Source organism: Melozone crissalis, unplaced genomic scaffold (genome assembly GCF_028551555.1).
Source record: "Melozone crissalis strain CALT ecotype California unplaced genomic scaffold, PUWL_Pcris_2 ptg000027l_1, whole genome shotgun sequence".
NCBI lineage: Eukaryota > Metazoa > Chordata > Aves > Passeriformes > Passerellidae > Melozone > Melozone crissalis.
In genome coordinates, this window is record NW_026535805.1 from 85,776,271 (window position 1) to 85,795,153 (window position 18,883).

General features: G+C 42.8%; 1 protein-coding gene across 4 annotated transcripts in view; it reads left to right on the forward strand.

The window, feature by feature from the left end:
- KLHL32 (kelch like family member 32) overlaps window positions 1-13,715 on the forward strand; it is a 118,891-nt gene extending 105,176 nt beyond the window's left edge. For all 4 annotated transcript variants that reach the window (XM_054279703.1, XM_054279706.1, XM_054279707.1 and 1 more), the window contains exons 8-11: window positions 6,762-6,820; window positions 9,219-9,411; window positions 11,454-11,548; window positions 13,361-13,715. In XM_054279703.1, coding sequence (XP_054135678.1) covers window positions 6,762-6,820; window positions 9,219-9,411; window positions 11,454-11,548; window positions 13,361-13,522 — 509 coding nt within the window. In that variant the 3' untranslated portion in view covers window positions 13,523-13,715. The remainder of the gene's footprint in view (window positions 1-6,761; window positions 6,821-9,218; window positions 9,412-11,453; window positions 11,549-13,360) is intronic.
- The last annotated feature ends 5,168 nt before the right edge of the window (window positions 13,716-18,883 follow it).

Below are 18,883 nucleotides of genomic sequence, written 5' to 3' on the forward strand. Positions count from 1 at the left end.
AGCAAAGAGCTCTCAAAGTCACTCTGCTACTACCAGCTGGCAAGGGAACCATGGAAATGTGCCCAGTGAGAGAATAAATTAAATAGTGATAATAAAAGTTTCTGGCCCTTCTATTTGTGGAAAGCATCATCAAAGCTTGATCTGCACACTGACCATTCACTTGCTCAGTGCCACTGCTACAGCCCTGTGCCCTCTTAAAGGCTTTGCTGATCAAAAGCTAACTAGACTTAAGGGATTCCTATTATTATTGGGATTCATTTTCAGCTTTGCTTTCATGCTCCTTTGGGACAAATATGACAAGGATTCAAAACTAATAGATACTAAGATCATGGCAAAGGCAGCAGGAAAGGAAAATTGACAAAGCAAGCCACTGTTAGGAGCTTACACACTGGCAGTAGTGGGTGGATGGCTCGTGTTCAGGTGACAGAGGGACTCCTAAGCTGCCACCAGCCCTTTAGGGTTTTAGCCTGACAGAAGCAGATTAAAAGAGGGAGCCTTTTGCACACTGGAACTAGTCAGTCCCTCTGCTCAGCACATGTGGGTTCAGCCCTTGAGTTTTTTGAGCTCCATATTTTCATATGCATGTCATTATTTATTGTTTTTCCCCCACAGTCCTCATTTTATATTCTTATTTAAAGAAAAAGAAAACAAGAGAAGTTATTAAAACAATGTACTGGTTTTGACTGGGATAGAGTTAATGTTCCTCATAGCAGCTAGTCTGGGCAGTATCTTGGATTTGTGCTGGAAACAGTCCTGGTAACACAGGAATGTTTTTGTTATTGCTGAGCAGTGCTTCTACAGAGTGAAGGTGTTTTTTACTTGTCACCCCACCCCACCAGTGAAGAGATTGGGGATGGGCAAGGGTTTGAGAGGGGACCCAGCCAGGACAGCTGACCCCTGCTGACTGAAGGGGTATCGCAGATTATGTGCTGTCATGCTCAGCATATAAAGCTGGGGGAAGCAGGAAGAAATGGAGAGTGTTCATAGTGCTGATGCTTGACTTCCCAGGTCACCATTATGCTTGATGGATCCCTGCTCTCCTGGAGATGGCTGAACACCTCTCTGCTTGCAGGAAGCAATGAATTAATTCCGTGTTTTGCTTTGCTTATGTGTGTGGCTTTTGCTTTACCTCTTAAACTCTCTTTATCCCAACCCACAAATTTTCTCAGTGTTACTTTTCCAATTGTCTCCCCACCCCATGCTGGGGGAGCAAATGACTGGCTGTGTGAGGCTGAGTTTCTGACTGGGGTTAAACCAGAACAAGTAAGTTCTCTGTACTGACATTGCATTGGACAGATGGTTTGGAAATTTTATAGAAAGGTGATTCTTCCAGGCCCCAGTTAACATCTGGTGCCATGACCAATTTCACAAATGAATTACATGCCACAATGCTTGTAAAGTGAGGTATTTCAGTGAAAGAAAAACTAAGTACACTAAACACTTTGGAGTTCAACATGACTAACAATGACTATCTATAAAAGCGAGGAGATATTTTCCATGAGAGCCAGGACTTGAACTCTGCCCATTTCCCAGCATCCTCTGTGGAGTGCACATGCAAATCTGGAGACCTGCTTTTCTATCCACGTTAACCTTCCTCCACCTGTATAGGTCTAGTGCCCCTGGGGACATCGAGGACAGGGAACCTCTGCCAGGCATTCCAGCTCTGGGTCATTCCTGCGCCTGCATCTTGGGATAATGACACTTCCCCTTGCCTTAGGTGCTCCAGAGATTAGCACATGAAAAGTCTTGTTTAAAACCAAGTGTTACACTGGTGTTTTGCAGAGGCCCAAGTTGTCTGACCTTAAGTGTGTCAGCTAAAATGACATCTTGACACGCACATAGAAATTCAGCTTAGGGGAAGGGGGTAAACAAGCCATCCCTCTACAGTTGCTTTGTACTTAATATAGAAGATAAAAATCTTTTTAAAAATTCAAGATTCATTCTTTTGGTTTTTAAGCTGTTGGTTTTTTTCCGTAATGGTGAAGATTTTCACCAAGGAAATGGTGGTGATAACATATCTTGAAGAATTATTATGAGTTTGCAAGTGATTTGGGATGAAAAGTATGACCTTACTATCAATATGCTGTCATGAAGTAAAGAATTTTTTCTCAGGAAAAGTCTATAAAATTATTTTATGAAAAATATATCTGGAATAATAGGAGTTTACAGAATCCATCCAAATCAAGTTTTACGGTGTGACTGGCACAGGATTTACTGGAAATGGGAGGTTAACAAGTGCCTAAAAATTGCCTTAGTGGCCCAGTCTTAGTCTCTATATGTTCCATATATACACAGACTTCATTTTTACTGTATTTGAATTAATATCTCACACTTTTCAGTGATTGGACATTGATGCCATTGATTCTCCTTAATGATTTCACACCTTTCAGTGATAGGACATTGATGCCATTGATTCTCCTTAGACTGAATGTAAACATCCAGCTTTAATGATTTAAACGAACTTAGGGCTTATGCCCCTCTGGTCTGTGGCTCGATTGCATCTGGAGTCAAGGAGCACTAAGCAGAGCTGCTGCTGGCCTCTTCCAGGGGACTCCTTACCTTGGGGGAATGTGCTCCAGCTCACCTGTCCTCACTGCACCGGGGCTGGCTGCTGCAAGAGGCAGCAGGTTCGCTTTGCATGTTGAGGAAGGATCTTCGTGTGTTTAACACACAGGCACCTGAGAGAGGAGAGATTTCTGGTTTAAATAGCAGAGCACCTTAGGGTGCGTGTTGTGGGTTTCTGTATATTCCCTGGATTTGCTGGAAGGAGCACACGTGGGAGCTCTTTGCCCATGTGTAATTTGACACATCTCCCAGTGAACTCGGATTCGCGCACGCAGCCTCGCGCTTGGGGACTGTGCTTGGGGAGAGCTGTGATATTTCCTGGGGATTTGGGTTGGATCAGGTTTCTGAAGTCATATGGAGGCCTTGCTAGGCCACGTTATAAATATGGCTTATAAATTGTCATTGAGGAAAATGTGGAATCTACTGCCTCCTACCCTTCTCTTTTTAGAAATGTGTCTTGAAGGTGTTTCTCAATGTGGTTTGTGGAGTGTTTGGAAGGACTGCAGTAGTTCAAACTGTTTATCAAGCGTGGGAAAGGGATGGACGAGGTGTGTTTTGGAATCCTTGAGCAATTTCCTCATGTAGAGGGGCTCTGTTGCATGAGTTGGGAATTTACAGGTCTTGGAAGGCTTAAAAAGCAACTCTTACAGCCTACAAGGGAGTGAGAGATAGTTATTGTGGCAGTGTAAAAACATTGTGGGCCCATGGGCTGGATGATGGCCTTTCCATGATGGTGTGCCTCTGTCTGTAAGAGCAAGAAAGTCTTGTCCTGAGGGTGCTCCTTGCCTCCCACGAAATGGAATCCTCAAAGCAAGCTGCTCATGTAAAGTGGTGTAATCATCACTCTGTTTACAAAAACAGCAAATGCTGACCAAACTGTAAATTTTCTGTCATTTAACCAGACAGAAATTTTTTTTCTCTTTCTCTAACTGTTAGATTACTACCACATTAGCTGTTATTGCTTGGCATAGAATTTAATAGCATAGTTTGCATTTTTAACTACTTTCTCTCATTATGATGGCTCTCTATCCTATCCTTTCCTCATAGATAACACAACAGAGAAGTGTAAGAAATTCTCTCACAACTACCCCATTTCTTTTCTGAGAAAGTATGTGTTATTTTTAGTACTATTTAAACTCTTTTCCCTCTTCTTTTCTTATTTTTAAGACATATTGCTGCTCTTTCGCCCTTTTCCAGCTGTCTGTAGTATTTAAAAAAAAATAGTTCAAGAGGACATTGCAAACTTGTTAAGTCTGAATTTTGGCAGAAAATTTTAAACTTTTGCTATAGCACTTCAAAGTTAGAAGGAACTAGAGTTTGAAAATTGATGCAGATATAAGATGGCATATTTAATGACAGATGTATCTATAGAAACCTGTTAAGATGCAGATTATCCCCCTGGGGAGGGGAGATCAAAACTGCCAATCTATAAAATATACTTGTTAGGGGAAGGCATGGAATCTATCTCTGCGAGCACTTTGATTGCAGGGGACAGTGTAGCAGCATGTGGCATCATAACCTAAGAGCAGACAAATCAGCTTGATGACTTTCAAAGCCAAGAATACTGCTGGAGGCAAGGGTACTCCAGTCTAGAAGAAATTAAAACATATAGAGACTGTTATTAATTCCAGATCTATTTTTGTGTAGTCAAATCTGTATGCAAATCCTTAGCATCTCATTTTGGCAGATTAATCTAAAAGTGAAGAGCGGTATGTGAAGGGAATGTAATGATAAAACACCAGAGATGAGCAATATTGCAGGGAAAAAGATGTAAGCTGTGTACTTGATGTGAGGGGCCCTTTGTGAAGAGAAGGAAATAATTTTGCTTATTTTATTACTTTATGAGGAAACAACACTCTTCTTTCTCTTCTTCCTTCACATCTTTCCCCCCAAATTAAGGTGTCCTTTCAGAATGGAAACGTATGACCCAAAATTGTGTTTCAAATGTGTCTCCTGTAGTTTAACATTCTGGAGGTAATAAACCAAATAACTATGATTTTTATTTTTCAAAGTACTAATCTGATGTCTCATTTTAGGCATTGTGCTGTGAGTGAAAATAACTATATGTAAAAAAAATCAAAGTACAAAACAGATATTAGAAAAGATTGTTTTGTCTGTCTGGCTGATGACCACTAGGAATGTGAAGGCTGTACAACAGTGTAGAGACAAATAACAGATTGTGAGATGAGGCACAGGAGCAGTCTTTGCTTTCCAATGCCTGTTCCTGTGTGTGCATTTCACATGTGCTGTGATGGGCAGGGTGTGGCATAGTGTGATGGAAACAGTTTGGAGAGGCTGCATCTCATCCCAGCCCTCTCAGCCTGTGAGCATCTCTGAGCTGGGAGTTTGGGCTGCCATCCCTCTGGGGGTGCTTGCAGACATGCACCCAACAACAGCATCATTTCTCCTTGCTGCTGCAGTTGAAGAAAAGACTCTAAAATAGGTGCATCTGTAGTTTCTGCTGTAGATTCTTGGCCCCACTCAAGTTTTTTTGAGTGGTCAGAGGGTACTTCTATGTCAGCAAGGAGCTCAGCCCAGCAGGAGCAGATCAGCAGGTAAAACCTCGGCGCCAAGTTCTCTGTGTTCACTCCATGTACCCTTCACATTTTTTGCTTTGGGCTAGGTTTGTTCTGGTCCTCTGGCTCAAATGTTCCCAGTGCTCAGATGGTCCAAAGCCAAAAGACCAGTTATTATTGCACACCCTTATGCTGCCATTAGGAACTGGAGCACAGCTGGTGCACATCTGGAGCACAGTTTCTGGTTTAACTTGAATGCACACCAGTCCCAACCTGCAGCCTGAAGTGACATGAGGGAGGTGGCAGAGTTGCTTCAAAATCACAGTATGGCTCTGAACCAAAATTCAATCTGCCCTCAGCCTAGCTGGAGGCTGGCAAAATGAGAATTCCCCAGCACAGAGCTTGGGGATAAAAGGGAAGAAACCAACCCAGCAACCTTAGTGGGGCTGGGCCATAGCTCAGCCAGCAGGAGTGTAAGTCACTGGTCTGCTGTCCTGGCTGAAACAGGTATGCCCTGACAAAAAGGGAAACATCAACAAAATGAAATGTAATAAGAGGAAAATCTTTCCTCTCATTGCTGTGAATTTTGTCCACTTTTGGTACAGGCCATTAAAACTGTAATATAAATAGTTTGTCTGTCAGTATGAGTGTCACTGGTGTGTGGCCACTGACATGCCCTAGTTCTGCCAGACCTCGTGGCAGGATGAAGGTGAGGCACAGCTTGCCTGTGCCTTATTTCTGATTCCATCTTCCCATGGGCCCAGCGTGGTGGGGGACTGGGGGCTGTGGCAGTGCTGCAGTGGCACCATGTCCGCAGGAGGCTTGAGCACATTCAAAAACGTGCTTGCACAGGTAACATAACAGGCTGAAGGAGTTTTCCATGTTTACTTAGTGAAAGTAACTTGCCATTTTAAACAAAACAAGAAGATGACTGGGCATTAAGTGTCTCTTTACTGTGTTGAGGTAAACAGCTGGTTTGCAGCATCTAGTTGGGTCAGAGTCTATTCTGAGCTTTTCTAGGTGCTCAACACCATGATTTTCTGACCAGTATTGAAAAGTAAACAGTAGAGCTGTTTCTGGTCACTGTGGAGGGACCTTCCAACCTAAGTTTACAACTAAATGAGTTGTTTTCTATAATACAAGCTAAGTACAGGATTTCTTTCAAGTGTGTAGATAAGCACAGTTGCACAGGCTTGAACTATGCTTTTAACTGGCAGTGATATCCCCTGTCATGTTGTTGGTAAGGCAGAGCTTCTCTGTGACCTCTTCCTTCTCATTGCTGCAAGCTGACCTTTTCCTCTTTCAAACCCTGTCACATACTGGATGTTCCTTGGAACACGAATGGGTTTTATCTTTGTGTCTTGATGAAGGCTGAATGCACAGTTATGTATAAAGAGATCCATTTTTTACTCATTTTTGGCCCATAGAATTAGCTCTGCAAAAGAAGTGTATGGGGGCTGTTTATTGATGCTGTTCTGTGTTGCTTTATGTTTGATAAATGGGGCTGCTTTTTCCCTTGTAACCAGATTAAAAAGTGCAGTGGAATGTAAGCAGAAGTGGTGGTATGTAATGTAATTATTATCTGCAGATGAACTCTAGAATTGGTTTTTTTGCTGTACCTGATCTTGGTCCTGGCTTTGCCTATATCAAAAAATGTAACCTGTATAAACTCTTTTATAGGAGGAGTTACAAATACTGCACAATATCAAAATAGACTCATGGTCTATGATCCTAAGCAGGTGAGTATCTGTGTTATATGTTTTGTTTTGCTTCAAACAGATCTCTTGGCAAATACAAAGATTTTGTGAGGCTAAAACTGCTGACCATTTGAATTAGTGGTGTTTTAAATTCACTTTGTACTGATGCATGAGTTTAACAGAGTGATGGAGACCCTGACAACTTATTACATTTTTTAAGCCTGTAAGAACTAGAAACATCCTAGGTTAAATACAGAAATGTACTTTAAATCCCCTGTATTTATCAGTATTTATTTTGCTTGTTCTTTTTTATTTTGTAATCCAGCAGCCCTGGGCAATGTATACTCAAAGTCAGTGTTCCAAAACCGCTCCTTGCCATTGGCATTTCTGTTTTGAATTGCATAAATGGGCCTTTTTGTTTCCTGAATACTTTGAGAACTGTACTACCTGGCCGTGACTTACTCTGCTGACTGCAAGGGTGCCTATCATTTCATTACCCAAGCACCTAAAATATCTTTTAGGGTTTATTTCATACATAATGTATGTGTTTTGATTAGGTTAGCACAGCTCAGTAACCATTTCAGAGGGTTAGGGCATGGCTATGCCCTCTTGCTTGTATTAGGAATTAAAAGTCCTAAGCTTGCAATCAGAGTTGCATAGCCTGATTTACACCCATGTGGAAGAGTATTGACTTTTCTGATTGTAGGATAGGGGCTTTGATTGCTGTGTTTGGAACAAAATTGTGCCAGGAGATACTGCTATGTGGTTCCCACTGACTATTTAAAGCATAGAACATGCAAGTCCTGAAGCAGAAAGCAGGAGATGACACACATGCCTTGTTCTTTTCGAGGCGCAGTTTTGTCATTGACTACAAATGCTGACTGTCCTAAATCCAATCAGCAATTACAGGCGGCAATCCTACTTTGTTTGTGAGGGGGACACATATTTGTAAACCCTGTCCCTATTGTGTACCTTTCACTTGGGATTCTTCACTTGCTGATGTGAAGGTTGCCCCCCAAATTACCGGTGCTGGGGCTGCCTCAGTGTGCCGTGCTGCCAGCGAGGAGCCCAGCCTGGCACATGAAGAGTTACAGAGGAACTGTGGACTTGCATTCTTCAAACGACGTCTGCTTCGTGTTTGTACACACAAGCTCTCTTTAAAAATTCTGCTGGCATATTGTTTACGGTGGGTACTGGAAACCATCACATCTGCTCGCGCCTCGCGCGGAATCTCAATCGCTCCATCACGGAGCCGCAGCGCCCGCTGCCGCGCGCGGCCTTTGTGGCGCGTCGATAATGCCTGCCATCTGCCAGCGAGCACACAGCTACCTGCCAGCAGCCTCCTGCACTGACCCCTGCCTCCCCAGCGCTCATCAGTATTCACACACCGCCTTATTAGAAATGACCCTGCCAGGCCCCTCTGCTTTGCTGCCTTTGCAGTGCTTTGAGGCTCACCTGGCAGGCACTGCAGTGGAGGAAGCTAAAGATATAATCAGGGGATGCAGGCAGGCTTTGCAAAGCAGATGGTGTTTATAGTCTGGTGTTAAGAGACTGGACTACTAATGCAAGCATTAATGCCTAATATTCAACTATTACACATTGAAATGTATAGCTATATGTTGTGCAGGTTAAAAGGCAGAAGGCTTAGAGACTCTGGAGTTGCTGCACATGTACTGCAAAAAATTTCCTCACAGATTTTTAACGTCCTCCACTTAAATTAATCTTATCCCTTGCCAGGTTGTTTGATTTGGTAGGCATAACAGGAGCAATTGTTTTCTCAGGTATAAAATACTCTGCTTTAATCCCTTTTCTTCCATATCTTCCTGCCTCTCCCCTAAACAGGCAAAATTCTTGAATATTGTTAATGAGTAAGAAAAATATGCAAAGGGTTGGAACTTTGTAAGTTGCCACAAATAAAGGGTTGACATTAAACCAAATTAATCATTTGAGAAGATTCTTTAGGAAATTATTTTTCCTGTTGCTTTATTCCCCAAGGATAAGATCAAATAAGCTTCTGAATAACAAAAGGCAGAAGAATCTCTCTTCTCACATAACAGAGCTCATTGGTACAGATAATTTTAGCACCATATACAAAGGAGACGTTTAATAGTCTGCTTTAAGGAGAATTTGCTACTGAGTTATAAAGGGAAAAAAAAGACCTTTGAAACCTGATGAGCTAGACAAAAAAAAAATAGAGCAAGAAATGCCATTAAATTAATGAACTTAAATGTGAGAACTGTAAACCATGTGTTGAAAGTCCACTATCCTTATTCAGAGTTACAACCAACACACATGTCTGGCATATGACCAGAACCAGTATGTGCACTTGTGGTTCCTGACCAAGGGTGAGAGGGAACCAGCACTGTGCTGCTGCTGTTCATTGCACTAGCACTGTAGGTGTGCCTTTGAGCAGTGCTGGACCAGCCCTCTCTCGTTCCAGAACAAGTGGCTGAGCCGCAGCCCGATGCTGCAGAGGAGGGTCTATCACTCCATGGCCGCCGTGCAGAGGAAGCTCTACGTGCTGGGGGGGAACGACCTCGACTACAACAACGATCGCATCCTGGTGCGCCACATCGACTCCTACAGCATCGACACCGACCAGTGGACCCGCTGCAGCTTCAACATGCTGACAGGTGAGCACTGGTCACAGGGGGAACTGAAACTTTTCCCTTTAGATGCCTTTAGTCTGTGGAACTCCATGACTTTGTGACAAGTGCTTCCAATATAGGGACCGCTGTTAGCCAAGAAGACACTTTTCATTACGGTTCTGGCATTCAGGGGTCTGCAAAACATTTGTTTTTGTACATTGTGCATTAAATTTTGAAGAAGTTGCAGATAAATTTCGTTTAATTAAACAGTCAGAAACAATTTGTCATAATATTACCAGTAATGTTTTTTAATTCTCCAAAAGCTTGTGTGTGGTATTGGTTTAGCTCCCTGTGTGAGTGTACAAGAGACTGATGTGTCTTTACCATGCTACATCTTTTTGTAGTGGTTTCTGCTGGCATTATAGGGCAAAGCTTTCACTGAAATCTGTTAACTCTTGCTTATTTCTAAACAGTATCTTCTTAATAAATTACCCAAAAGGATGTGTCCTTGTTGGAATTCCATCTAGTCAGAAATTGAGCACTTAGTAAACTACAGGATCTGTAAAGTTCTTGACTTATTAGGAAGAACTGTTATAGCTGGAACTTGCAAACACTGCAGCTCACTGACCCCAGTCCACCAAAGTTCACCTCCACCTGATACAATTCCCAGATGTCGTATCTCCTTGAATCTCAGGGAGAAACAGAATCATAGAATGGTTTGAGTTGGAAGGCATCTTAAAGATCATCTAGTTCCCACCCCCTGCCATGGGCAGGGACACCTCCCACTACACCCATATTGGTCAAAGCCCCATCTAACCTTGAGCACTTCCTGGGATTGGGCAGCCTCACCACCCTCACAGTAAAGACTTTTTTCCTGTTATCTAGTTTAAACCTACTCACTTCCAGCTTGAGGCCAATCCCCCTTGTCCTATCACTACATGCCCTTTTAAAAGTCCCTCTCCAGCTTTCTGGTAGGCTCTCTGCTGGTAGTGAAAGGCCACAGTTAGGTCACACTGAAGTGTTCTCTTCTGCAGGCTGAACAGACCCCAGTCCATTCAGCCTTTCATCCTAGCAGAGGTGCTGCATCTCTCTAATTAGCTTGGTGGCCTCCTCTGGACTTGCTCCAGCAGCATTGTCCTTCCTGTAGTGAGGTCACCAGGGCTGGACACAGCACTCCAGGTGGGGTCTCACCAGAGTGGAGCAGAGGGGCAGAATCACCTCCCTGAACCTGCTGACCACACTTCCAGACAGGCATGTGACACATTCTTAGAGAAGCACCATCAGAAGGGTTGCTTGGTTTCCAAGTCAGGCCATCAGAGTACTTGATGGACACTCCGGAGAGGGACATAGATTAAAATGGAATTACACATGGTCAAACAGAAGTAGTTTTTCATGAGTCTTTTGCTCGCTAGTTAATTATTTTATTATGTGGAGGAACCGACAGCTTTTGAGAAAGATGTCATCTGATTTGCAACTGCAAAACCCTGGCACTGCAGGCACCCTCTCATTCTGGAGCTGACCTTGTCCCACTGAATGCTGTGAGGCAGCCTCCTCTCCACTGCCTCCAGGTTGTTTCCACAACCTGCACCTTAAGAAGCTGCCTAAGCCTTTCTTTCTGCCAGTACAACTGGCAGTAAATATGCCAGGTGAACCGTGTACTGCAGATTTTTTTAGGCTGTATTTTTCCTTCAAAACTTCCAAACTTGTTGGGAGGCCGTTGCTATGGGGATGAACTTGGGCAGCAGCTCCTGTGATTTTCAGTGTCCTTGTACCTGGAGGAGCGGGGCTGCACAGGTGTGGGCAGCACAGGAGGGGCACTCGGTGGGGACAGTGTCTGTCACCTGTGGCACACGTGAGGAGGGAGCTGATGGTCCCCTGCACAGCCACATTAGTGCTCATCTGGGCAGGGCTCCTGGGGAGAGCAAGGAGCTGCCCCCACGCCTCGCCTTCACTCCGACACGACGGGAATCCTGAAACAGTCAAACCACTGCCAGGAGTGTTTGCATGCCATTTCAGAACTCCAGCATTCGGTGTTAAAAGGGTTAATTAAACACTGAAAGTGGCTTCTATTTCCTTCTTTGCTTTAGGTCAAAATGAGTCTGGAGTTGCTGTCCACAATGGCAGAATATATTTAGTTGGTGGCTATTCGATTTGGACAAATGAGCCTTTGGCATGTATCCAGGTGAGCGATTTAGGTTTCTTTTAAAGTCTTTTCCAATAATCTTGCAAGTATAAGTTTTGCACAGTTGTTATTAAAAAAGGAAAATACATGTGAAGAGGAGAGATTAAGGATATTTCTTATGCAGCCACTGAACCTGCATAAACAGAGAGGAAATACTGTAGAAGTTAAAAGTATTTCCAGATGAGCCAATACATGCAATTCCTGTAAGATGTACCAGATGTAAACCAGGGTTGAATTGTCTTTCCTTTTGCAAGGTTTGGATAAAATAATTTGTATATATTCACCAGTTACACAATTAAGTCCAAAATTGAAAGGGTTGCAGAAATGGATGATGGGGCTAAGAATTTTTCAGCCCATATTGGGATTTTTCTTTTCTTTCCAAGTTGTGTTTCTGAGGGGCAACCAGAGTTAACGAGTTGTTCATTGACCAGGTGCAGTCAGCCTGCTACCTGCCCTTCTGCTTACTGCCTTAAAGCTTCAATGGAAGTTTTTTGATCCCTGCCCTAGGCAATAGGTTCTTCTACAAACTCCTCTGCTCTCCCATCTTCTATAAAAACAGCTCACCCACAGATCCATGGCTTTCAGGTATTTTGGTAAAGAAATTAGGAATTCTTATCTTTCTACATGTTTCTGAGTGAAGCAGTTCTGCATCACAGCCACTGCTTTGTCACCAGCTGGGTAGTTAAAAGCAGAAACGTCTGTTTATATCTCAGTTTCTGCACTTTTGCTGATAAACAACATTTTTATTAGCTTCCAACTTTTTGGATTTTAGAATTTAACCTCCAAACTGTCCCATAAGACTAGAAGTTAGGCTTAGCATAAGAAGGGAGTATATTGGGTTGCCAAGCTGCTGGTCTTACGTTGAACACTTAGTAACATGAATTTGTAAAGAGAAGATAACACAAGATAAAAGTTAAAAGCATGTTCTGGTCACTAGTATAATTGTGTTTTAGCAAGTTGTTGGATACCACACAAAAAGAAATCTTGGAAAAAGTCATTCAGGCTGGCTTGGATATAGCTGACATATAATGCTTTGATGGAGTAATAGCACCGTGTAGAGGTAGCAGCTGTGCTCCACCAGTGGGCTCGTTTATAATCAACAGGTACTCTGCAGTATTGCTCCTGGGTTTTAATATGGCTTAGCGACAAGCAAAAATAATCCTGGGATCTTGCTTTCTTAAATGGACAATTGTCCACATCCCCAGACTGGTTGTGAACTGGCAGCCTGCCTGACACAGTCCCCACATAAAAGGGGAAAAGAAATATAATGAGTGATTTGGCAGAGCTGAGTGTGCTGTCCTTTTTCAGCTGTTGGCAGTGTGCCTGGCTTTAACCAGCAAAACTACCCTTTTATCTTCCAATTGAGGAAATTTGAGGTTGCTCTCTCCTTTGGAAGAAAAAATTCCATTTTTTCTTTTAATTTCTTTACTTTCTTTAAGTCACTCATTTATTTGGCATTCCCATCTTCCACAGAGCTTCTGTGCCCCCTGAATACCTTGGGGCTGACAAATGATTTGTGCTCTGTGTTCACAGGAGCCCTTCTGTGCAGAGTAACCCACGTGCACAGCTGCAGATTCTCCTGCCAGAAAGCAGGATCCAATGTCATTGTTTGCTCCCGAGTGCCTGAGCACTCAGGTTTTGGGTTGGGTGATGAGAACAGAAAATGGATCACCAGATCCATAAATAATCTAAAAATTATCTGAAACCACCTTTATGCTGGGATTAATAGTAAATACATGAGGTGAGTGCCAGCAAATTTGTTTCAGCTTTCTTCTGTGATCCCAAAAATATTTTGTATGCTTTGCCATGCAGGTGCTGGATGTTAGCAAGGAGGGGAAGGAAGAGGTGTTCTATGGGCCTACGCTCCCCTTTGCTTCCAATGGAATAGCAGCCTGCTTTCTTCCAGCTCCTTATTTCACATGCCCCAACCTCCAGACTCTGCAAGTGCCTCACCACAGGATCGGCACGATGTGACGCATTCCTCGCGCTTCACGGAATCGGAAGTGGAGCAGGAAAGCATCAAACCCCACAGGGTTTGACAGAAGGGTTTCCCTGGGTCAGTGAGAAGAGTCAATCCACTCGGGCTGCTGCTTTACCATCACACATTTGTCTTAAGGCCAGATCCCAGCGGGCAGGCAGGGACCCCCAAAGGCCGCGCGCGGTTTCTCTGCGGTGGCAGCGATGCGTGAGCGCCGTGTGCGGTTCTGCCGGTGGCCACTGGCTGCGTCTCCTTCATCTCCTTATGCAACCTCATCAGGCATTGTGGATGCTCTCAACTCTTCCTGGGCCGCTGCTCTTTGGAGTCTGCACATTCAGTTGTTCACCAGTGGCGCTTTCAAAGACAATAAAAAAGCTCTGTTTGTGTTGACAAAGATGATATAATACTGTGCTAATTATGCAACTTACTCAATACCTTTGGCAAAAAGAATAACAAATGTGTTGACTTCCAATTCCGAACTCCATCGTTTACAGTTTCTCATTTAATAATACTTCATTTGAAATTTAAATACTTCAAAACAGATTAAAACAAAAATAAAAAACAAACAAGCCCTATAGGATAAGAGGAACAGATAAAAATTGTCTCAGCTGAAAGGCAAAGAAAATGAAGCCTCACGGTTAAACTCAAGTCTGAACTGATTGTGCTTGTCTGAGACTCTAAAGATTGTTTGGGATGTCATTTACCAAGGTCTACTACCAAATAAATGTTACCTTCTGTCATATGATCAATTCTTCCTGACAGCTGCAGTCTTTTAATGGTGGAGATCAGCCTCTTTACTGCATAATTAAAATGTGCCATTTACTTAATATTTTTAATATCCAGTTTGCAAGGGGTCACCACATTTACAATTATCAATGAACAGTCTCATTTTGTCCAACATATGGTCCCACAAATCACTGGTCTCCAGAGGCTAAACAGGTGTAGAATGTCAATATTTATTTATTTATTCTTTCAGTTTATATAGCGTGTCTCCATTCCACTCTCCAGGCATATGCCAGCTCACAGCAAATACTCTAACCTGGTGTATTTTGGCTTTGCTTGGCTACTGCAGTCCCTGTCTCTTATCTCTGTGTTTTATTTACATATTGAACAAAAATGTCAATGTTTGTAAATATTAACCAAGCATGTAATTAAATCTTTCTCTATTTCTGATTTATGGATACTCTGCACTTCTCTGCCTTACCTACTGATCAGCTCCCTGCCACTGTGCTGCCTGAGCAGACCTATCAAATTCCTGCTGATGCTCCTGCTATTTCACATGAGGAATGTGCTGCAGCAGTAGCCCATGCCTGCTGGACAGGAACAGGTTTGACTTCGTCCAGTGAGCAGCAGCACTTTCTAATCAAAACTATCTTTTAAGGGTCTGATTACAGGGAGGTAACTTTATTATCATTTCTGTCTCCCACTGGGCAGTGTACTGGTGGAAATCCCCTTTCCTTTTCCATACTTATCAATTTAGAATGTTTTATGGCTGGGTTTTTTGGTTTTTTTTTCTTTTTTTGCTGAGCTTCCTCACTTTCCCTGCCTCGAGCAGAGCTGCAGCTGCACAGTCTTTGCCTGGAACACTGACTCGAGTTGCTAACACCATCTCACTCCTGGGCACCAAGCACACCTTTATCTAGGCAGCACTTTTCTCTATGCTGTGTGGGAGCTGGATAGCCTGTACATTGAGACACATTTTCATTTCTTGGTTTAATTTGTTTGATGTCCTGGAGATCTGTATGCAAGGGACAGCTCTCTGAACAGTCCATTTACAGAAGTTGTTTTCCTGTGTGGGCTGCAGGGCCCAAGCCAGGCAAGTATACAAACTTTGACTTAGGTGTGGCTTTCAGGGACACAAACGGAGTGCATGTCTCATTTTCAAGAGGAGGGTGGCTAAAATAATCAAAACCTGTGCAGGGGCTTTGAGTTCCATCTCAGAAGTGCCACACCAGGTGAGTGATCCGCTTTTGTTTCGGGGGCAGAACCAACACTTCTGTTTGTAAAGCCCAGGGCACTTCTGGATAATTGTGCCAAGTGTGTTTTCTGTGTCTCAGCTTAGCTTGGAGACTTTTATTCCTAGGTCTCATAGCTTACTACAGCTGTAGCTATGGAATCATTTCTAAAGTGCTGCTTCTGGAGAGCAGGGGGAGGGATCAGGATGGATCAGGACAACTGCTGAGCAGCAGCAGAAAGTGGCAGCAGTGGCCTGGGTTTGAGAAGCAGAGGGGGGCAGCTTCCTTATGCAAAGCAGCATGTGCCTCTTGGTTCGAGGTCTGAAAGGCAAGAAAATTGTTTATCATGTTTGTTCTGCCCTTTAGACACTTCTGCTGCTCTGGTTGTTGTCACCAATTGTCGGCACTGTGAATGGCAGTTTCAAACAGCTGTGCAGTTGCATTATATTGGTTAGGGGTGCCTCTGCCACAGAGCCTCAGGACAGCACATATGCTCCCGTTAGTGTCAGGATCCTGCTCTGGCTCTTAATCATCAGGCTCCACTGATTACAGAGGTCTTTCACAGCAACCTCTTAGTCACTAAAGTTTTTGTGTCACACTTTCCTATCTGGGTCTTTCTGCTTTTGTTGCAGGACCTACAGGACAGATGGAGGGTGCTTTGCTGCACCTGAAGTCAGAAAATGCCTCATAGCCCTTGCCAGATGAGCAAAATCCAGTTAATTATTGCCAGGTAAGAAAAGAGAGGAGTGTGGATGCAAAGAGCAAGCAGAGAGCACCCTGCTGTGGCTGCGGGGTCTCAGCTGGAAGGAGCAAGGATGGGAGAGCCAGGCTGGCATCACCTGCCACCTGCAGCTGGGCAGGTCTCCTGCAAAGGCTGCCTGCTGAGCTGAGGTTTCTGAATCATCAGGTCCTCACTCTGCCAACCTTCCATTGAATGTCTCTGGCTTCTCAAACTGCCATGGCTGCAGAATCCTGTGCGTGACCTCCTGATCCACCTGTGATGTTTTAAATTTTGTACTATTTTGGGCAGGCATATGACTCTGAACCCAATCTTCATACCTACCCAGCCTGCTGGTTTTGGTATGTACCTCTGACACAGTTTAGCTCAGTTTTTCCACACAGCCTTAAAGCTGTCCAGAACAAGAATATTATCCCGTGCTTGCTGGTTCTGTTGCCAGAGTCTGATCATCACAGTGGGAGAGCAGATGCCAGCACAACTCATTTATCCAGCTAGGAGTGTGCAAGGTAAGGGGACAAGTTGAAACCAGTGAGAACTCACTACGGCTTCAGGGAAAGAGGTGTTCTTACCAGTGAATAATGCAGCAGTCACTGACTGTCCTGTTTGGCAAAAAGTGCAGTTCTGTGCCCTGAATTCCTTAGATTTACACATTAAGGCTATTTATATCTGCAGCTAAGACTTTTGGGTCACAAGGTCTTGAAGAGCTGTACTGAAGAGCTATTCTCTGATCTTTTTCAGGCCACACCCATAAAGAATAATATTCTCTCCTTTATATAGCTTTAATTAAAGTATATAAATATATACTTCACAAGCAGCAGTGCAGCAGCACTAACAGCCTCTTCTGCCACTTTGGTGTCTCTTGAGCATTTCACACCCAAGTGCTGACTAAAGGAACACTCACATTTGATAAGCCAGTGTGCAGCAGTTCTGCTTCTGTACAGTAATGTTCTTGTAATCCTTTAAATTCTAGTTGTGGCTTACGATTTTCTTCTTAGTTTAGCAGCTTTTGAGCCAAGTTCCTGACTTTCAGAAGAGCTGAAACTTCTGTAACTCTTTTTCATCTAAATTTTGCCTTCCCCAGTTACCCTCCCCCAAACCTGTACAGACATTTAGTACATCAGTTGCAGAATGGTGGAGAAACAGATAATTGAATATTCACACATGCAGAAACAACCCAGGCAGAATGTGGAACAATGTGGAAACAGGCGCGAAAAGAGGCGGCATCTGTTTATTGAAAATTAAAATGTAGAATAAATTAAGAGGGCAAGGTTGAAATCTGCAGACAGAGTTTGTAAGGGAAGAAGACTGCAGGAAGTTTAGCACATAGATTGTGTAGAAAGGACTTATGCAGTTCTATTTTTGCAAAATGAGGAGTTTTTTCCCCTTCCAAGGACATGTTATAAAGGGATAAAGTGTCCACATAAAGAATGGTTTTCCCATAGAGATTATTATATATAGCAGTTTCACAGTAATGCCAGAATTAAAATGCTTAAAACGTTAATGTTGCAATGCTTCAAGCACTGAAGAACAGAGTAAGTATTTTTAGCAATACCCTTAATTCATATAAGCAAATGCTGTGCTAATTTTTCCACTGGTGCCTCTGCAGGTCATGCTGGGCCTTTCTAAAACAAATAATGAATTTAGCAAATTTGCATTTTTAATGCTTGTTTTGGTGACATTCTGCAAGGAGAAGGGTAGAGCCAAGATAGTGTTTGATGGACTGGCAAATGCAGTGAATTTGGTTGTAATGTGGAATTACTCTGCTGGCGTTTCCAAAAGCCTGTAAAGCTAGCACATCTATGCATAGAGGATCTGAGCTTTTGCTTTTTTTTGTTGCTGTTTTTGTTCTGTACGTACCTTTGCACTTTGTACATTAGGCTTACAAAAGGTTTATCACTTTAAAACTGCTCAAGTAGACAAAAGCCATATCCTAGTCATTCATCATAAAACAAGCTTAATTATGCTAGGACATATTGACACTGCATCAGATTTTTAATCTTCAACATAATTTTATCACCATTGCTAACAGATGGGCTGATTACACTGAATTTGATTTTTAAGTAATAGTTAAAAATTCTAAAATATGATTAAACTGGAAATACCCATTGCATACCTAATTTTCAAAAAGCTTCTGAAAGAAGGAAAACCAGAGTGCAGTAAAACCTCTTTTTTGTTTCCTGAGGGAACTATATTGCATTTAAGTGCAGAGTTATCAAAGTTCCTTAGATGAACAAGCAGTTTATACTATTGGCAGCTCCTCTTCTGTCCAATTACAACCCATAGGCCAGGACCTTATTTTTTCCATGGGTCTGCTGCTCTATTCCAGCATAAAAGACAGGAACTTGTCTATTTCAGAACCTCTTTTTTATCAAAACATGTACCCTTACCCTTGCCCTTTTTTCTTCATTGAAAATGAAAGCAAAGACTAAAATTAGGATGTTTCTGCTCTTCAGTAACAGTAACAAATGTAGAATTCTTATGAAACAGAGGGACAGCTTTGTGGGACTAATGGAAATCACATGTGAATGCTGAACAGAAGGTATTTTTTTTTTTTTCATGCTATCTTTTTAAGGTTACTAAAGGAAAGATAAGCCAATTTTCCTTCTGCTTGCCATTGTTCATCATGTGCTGGACATGTGTTTCATATCACAGGGGTGATAATG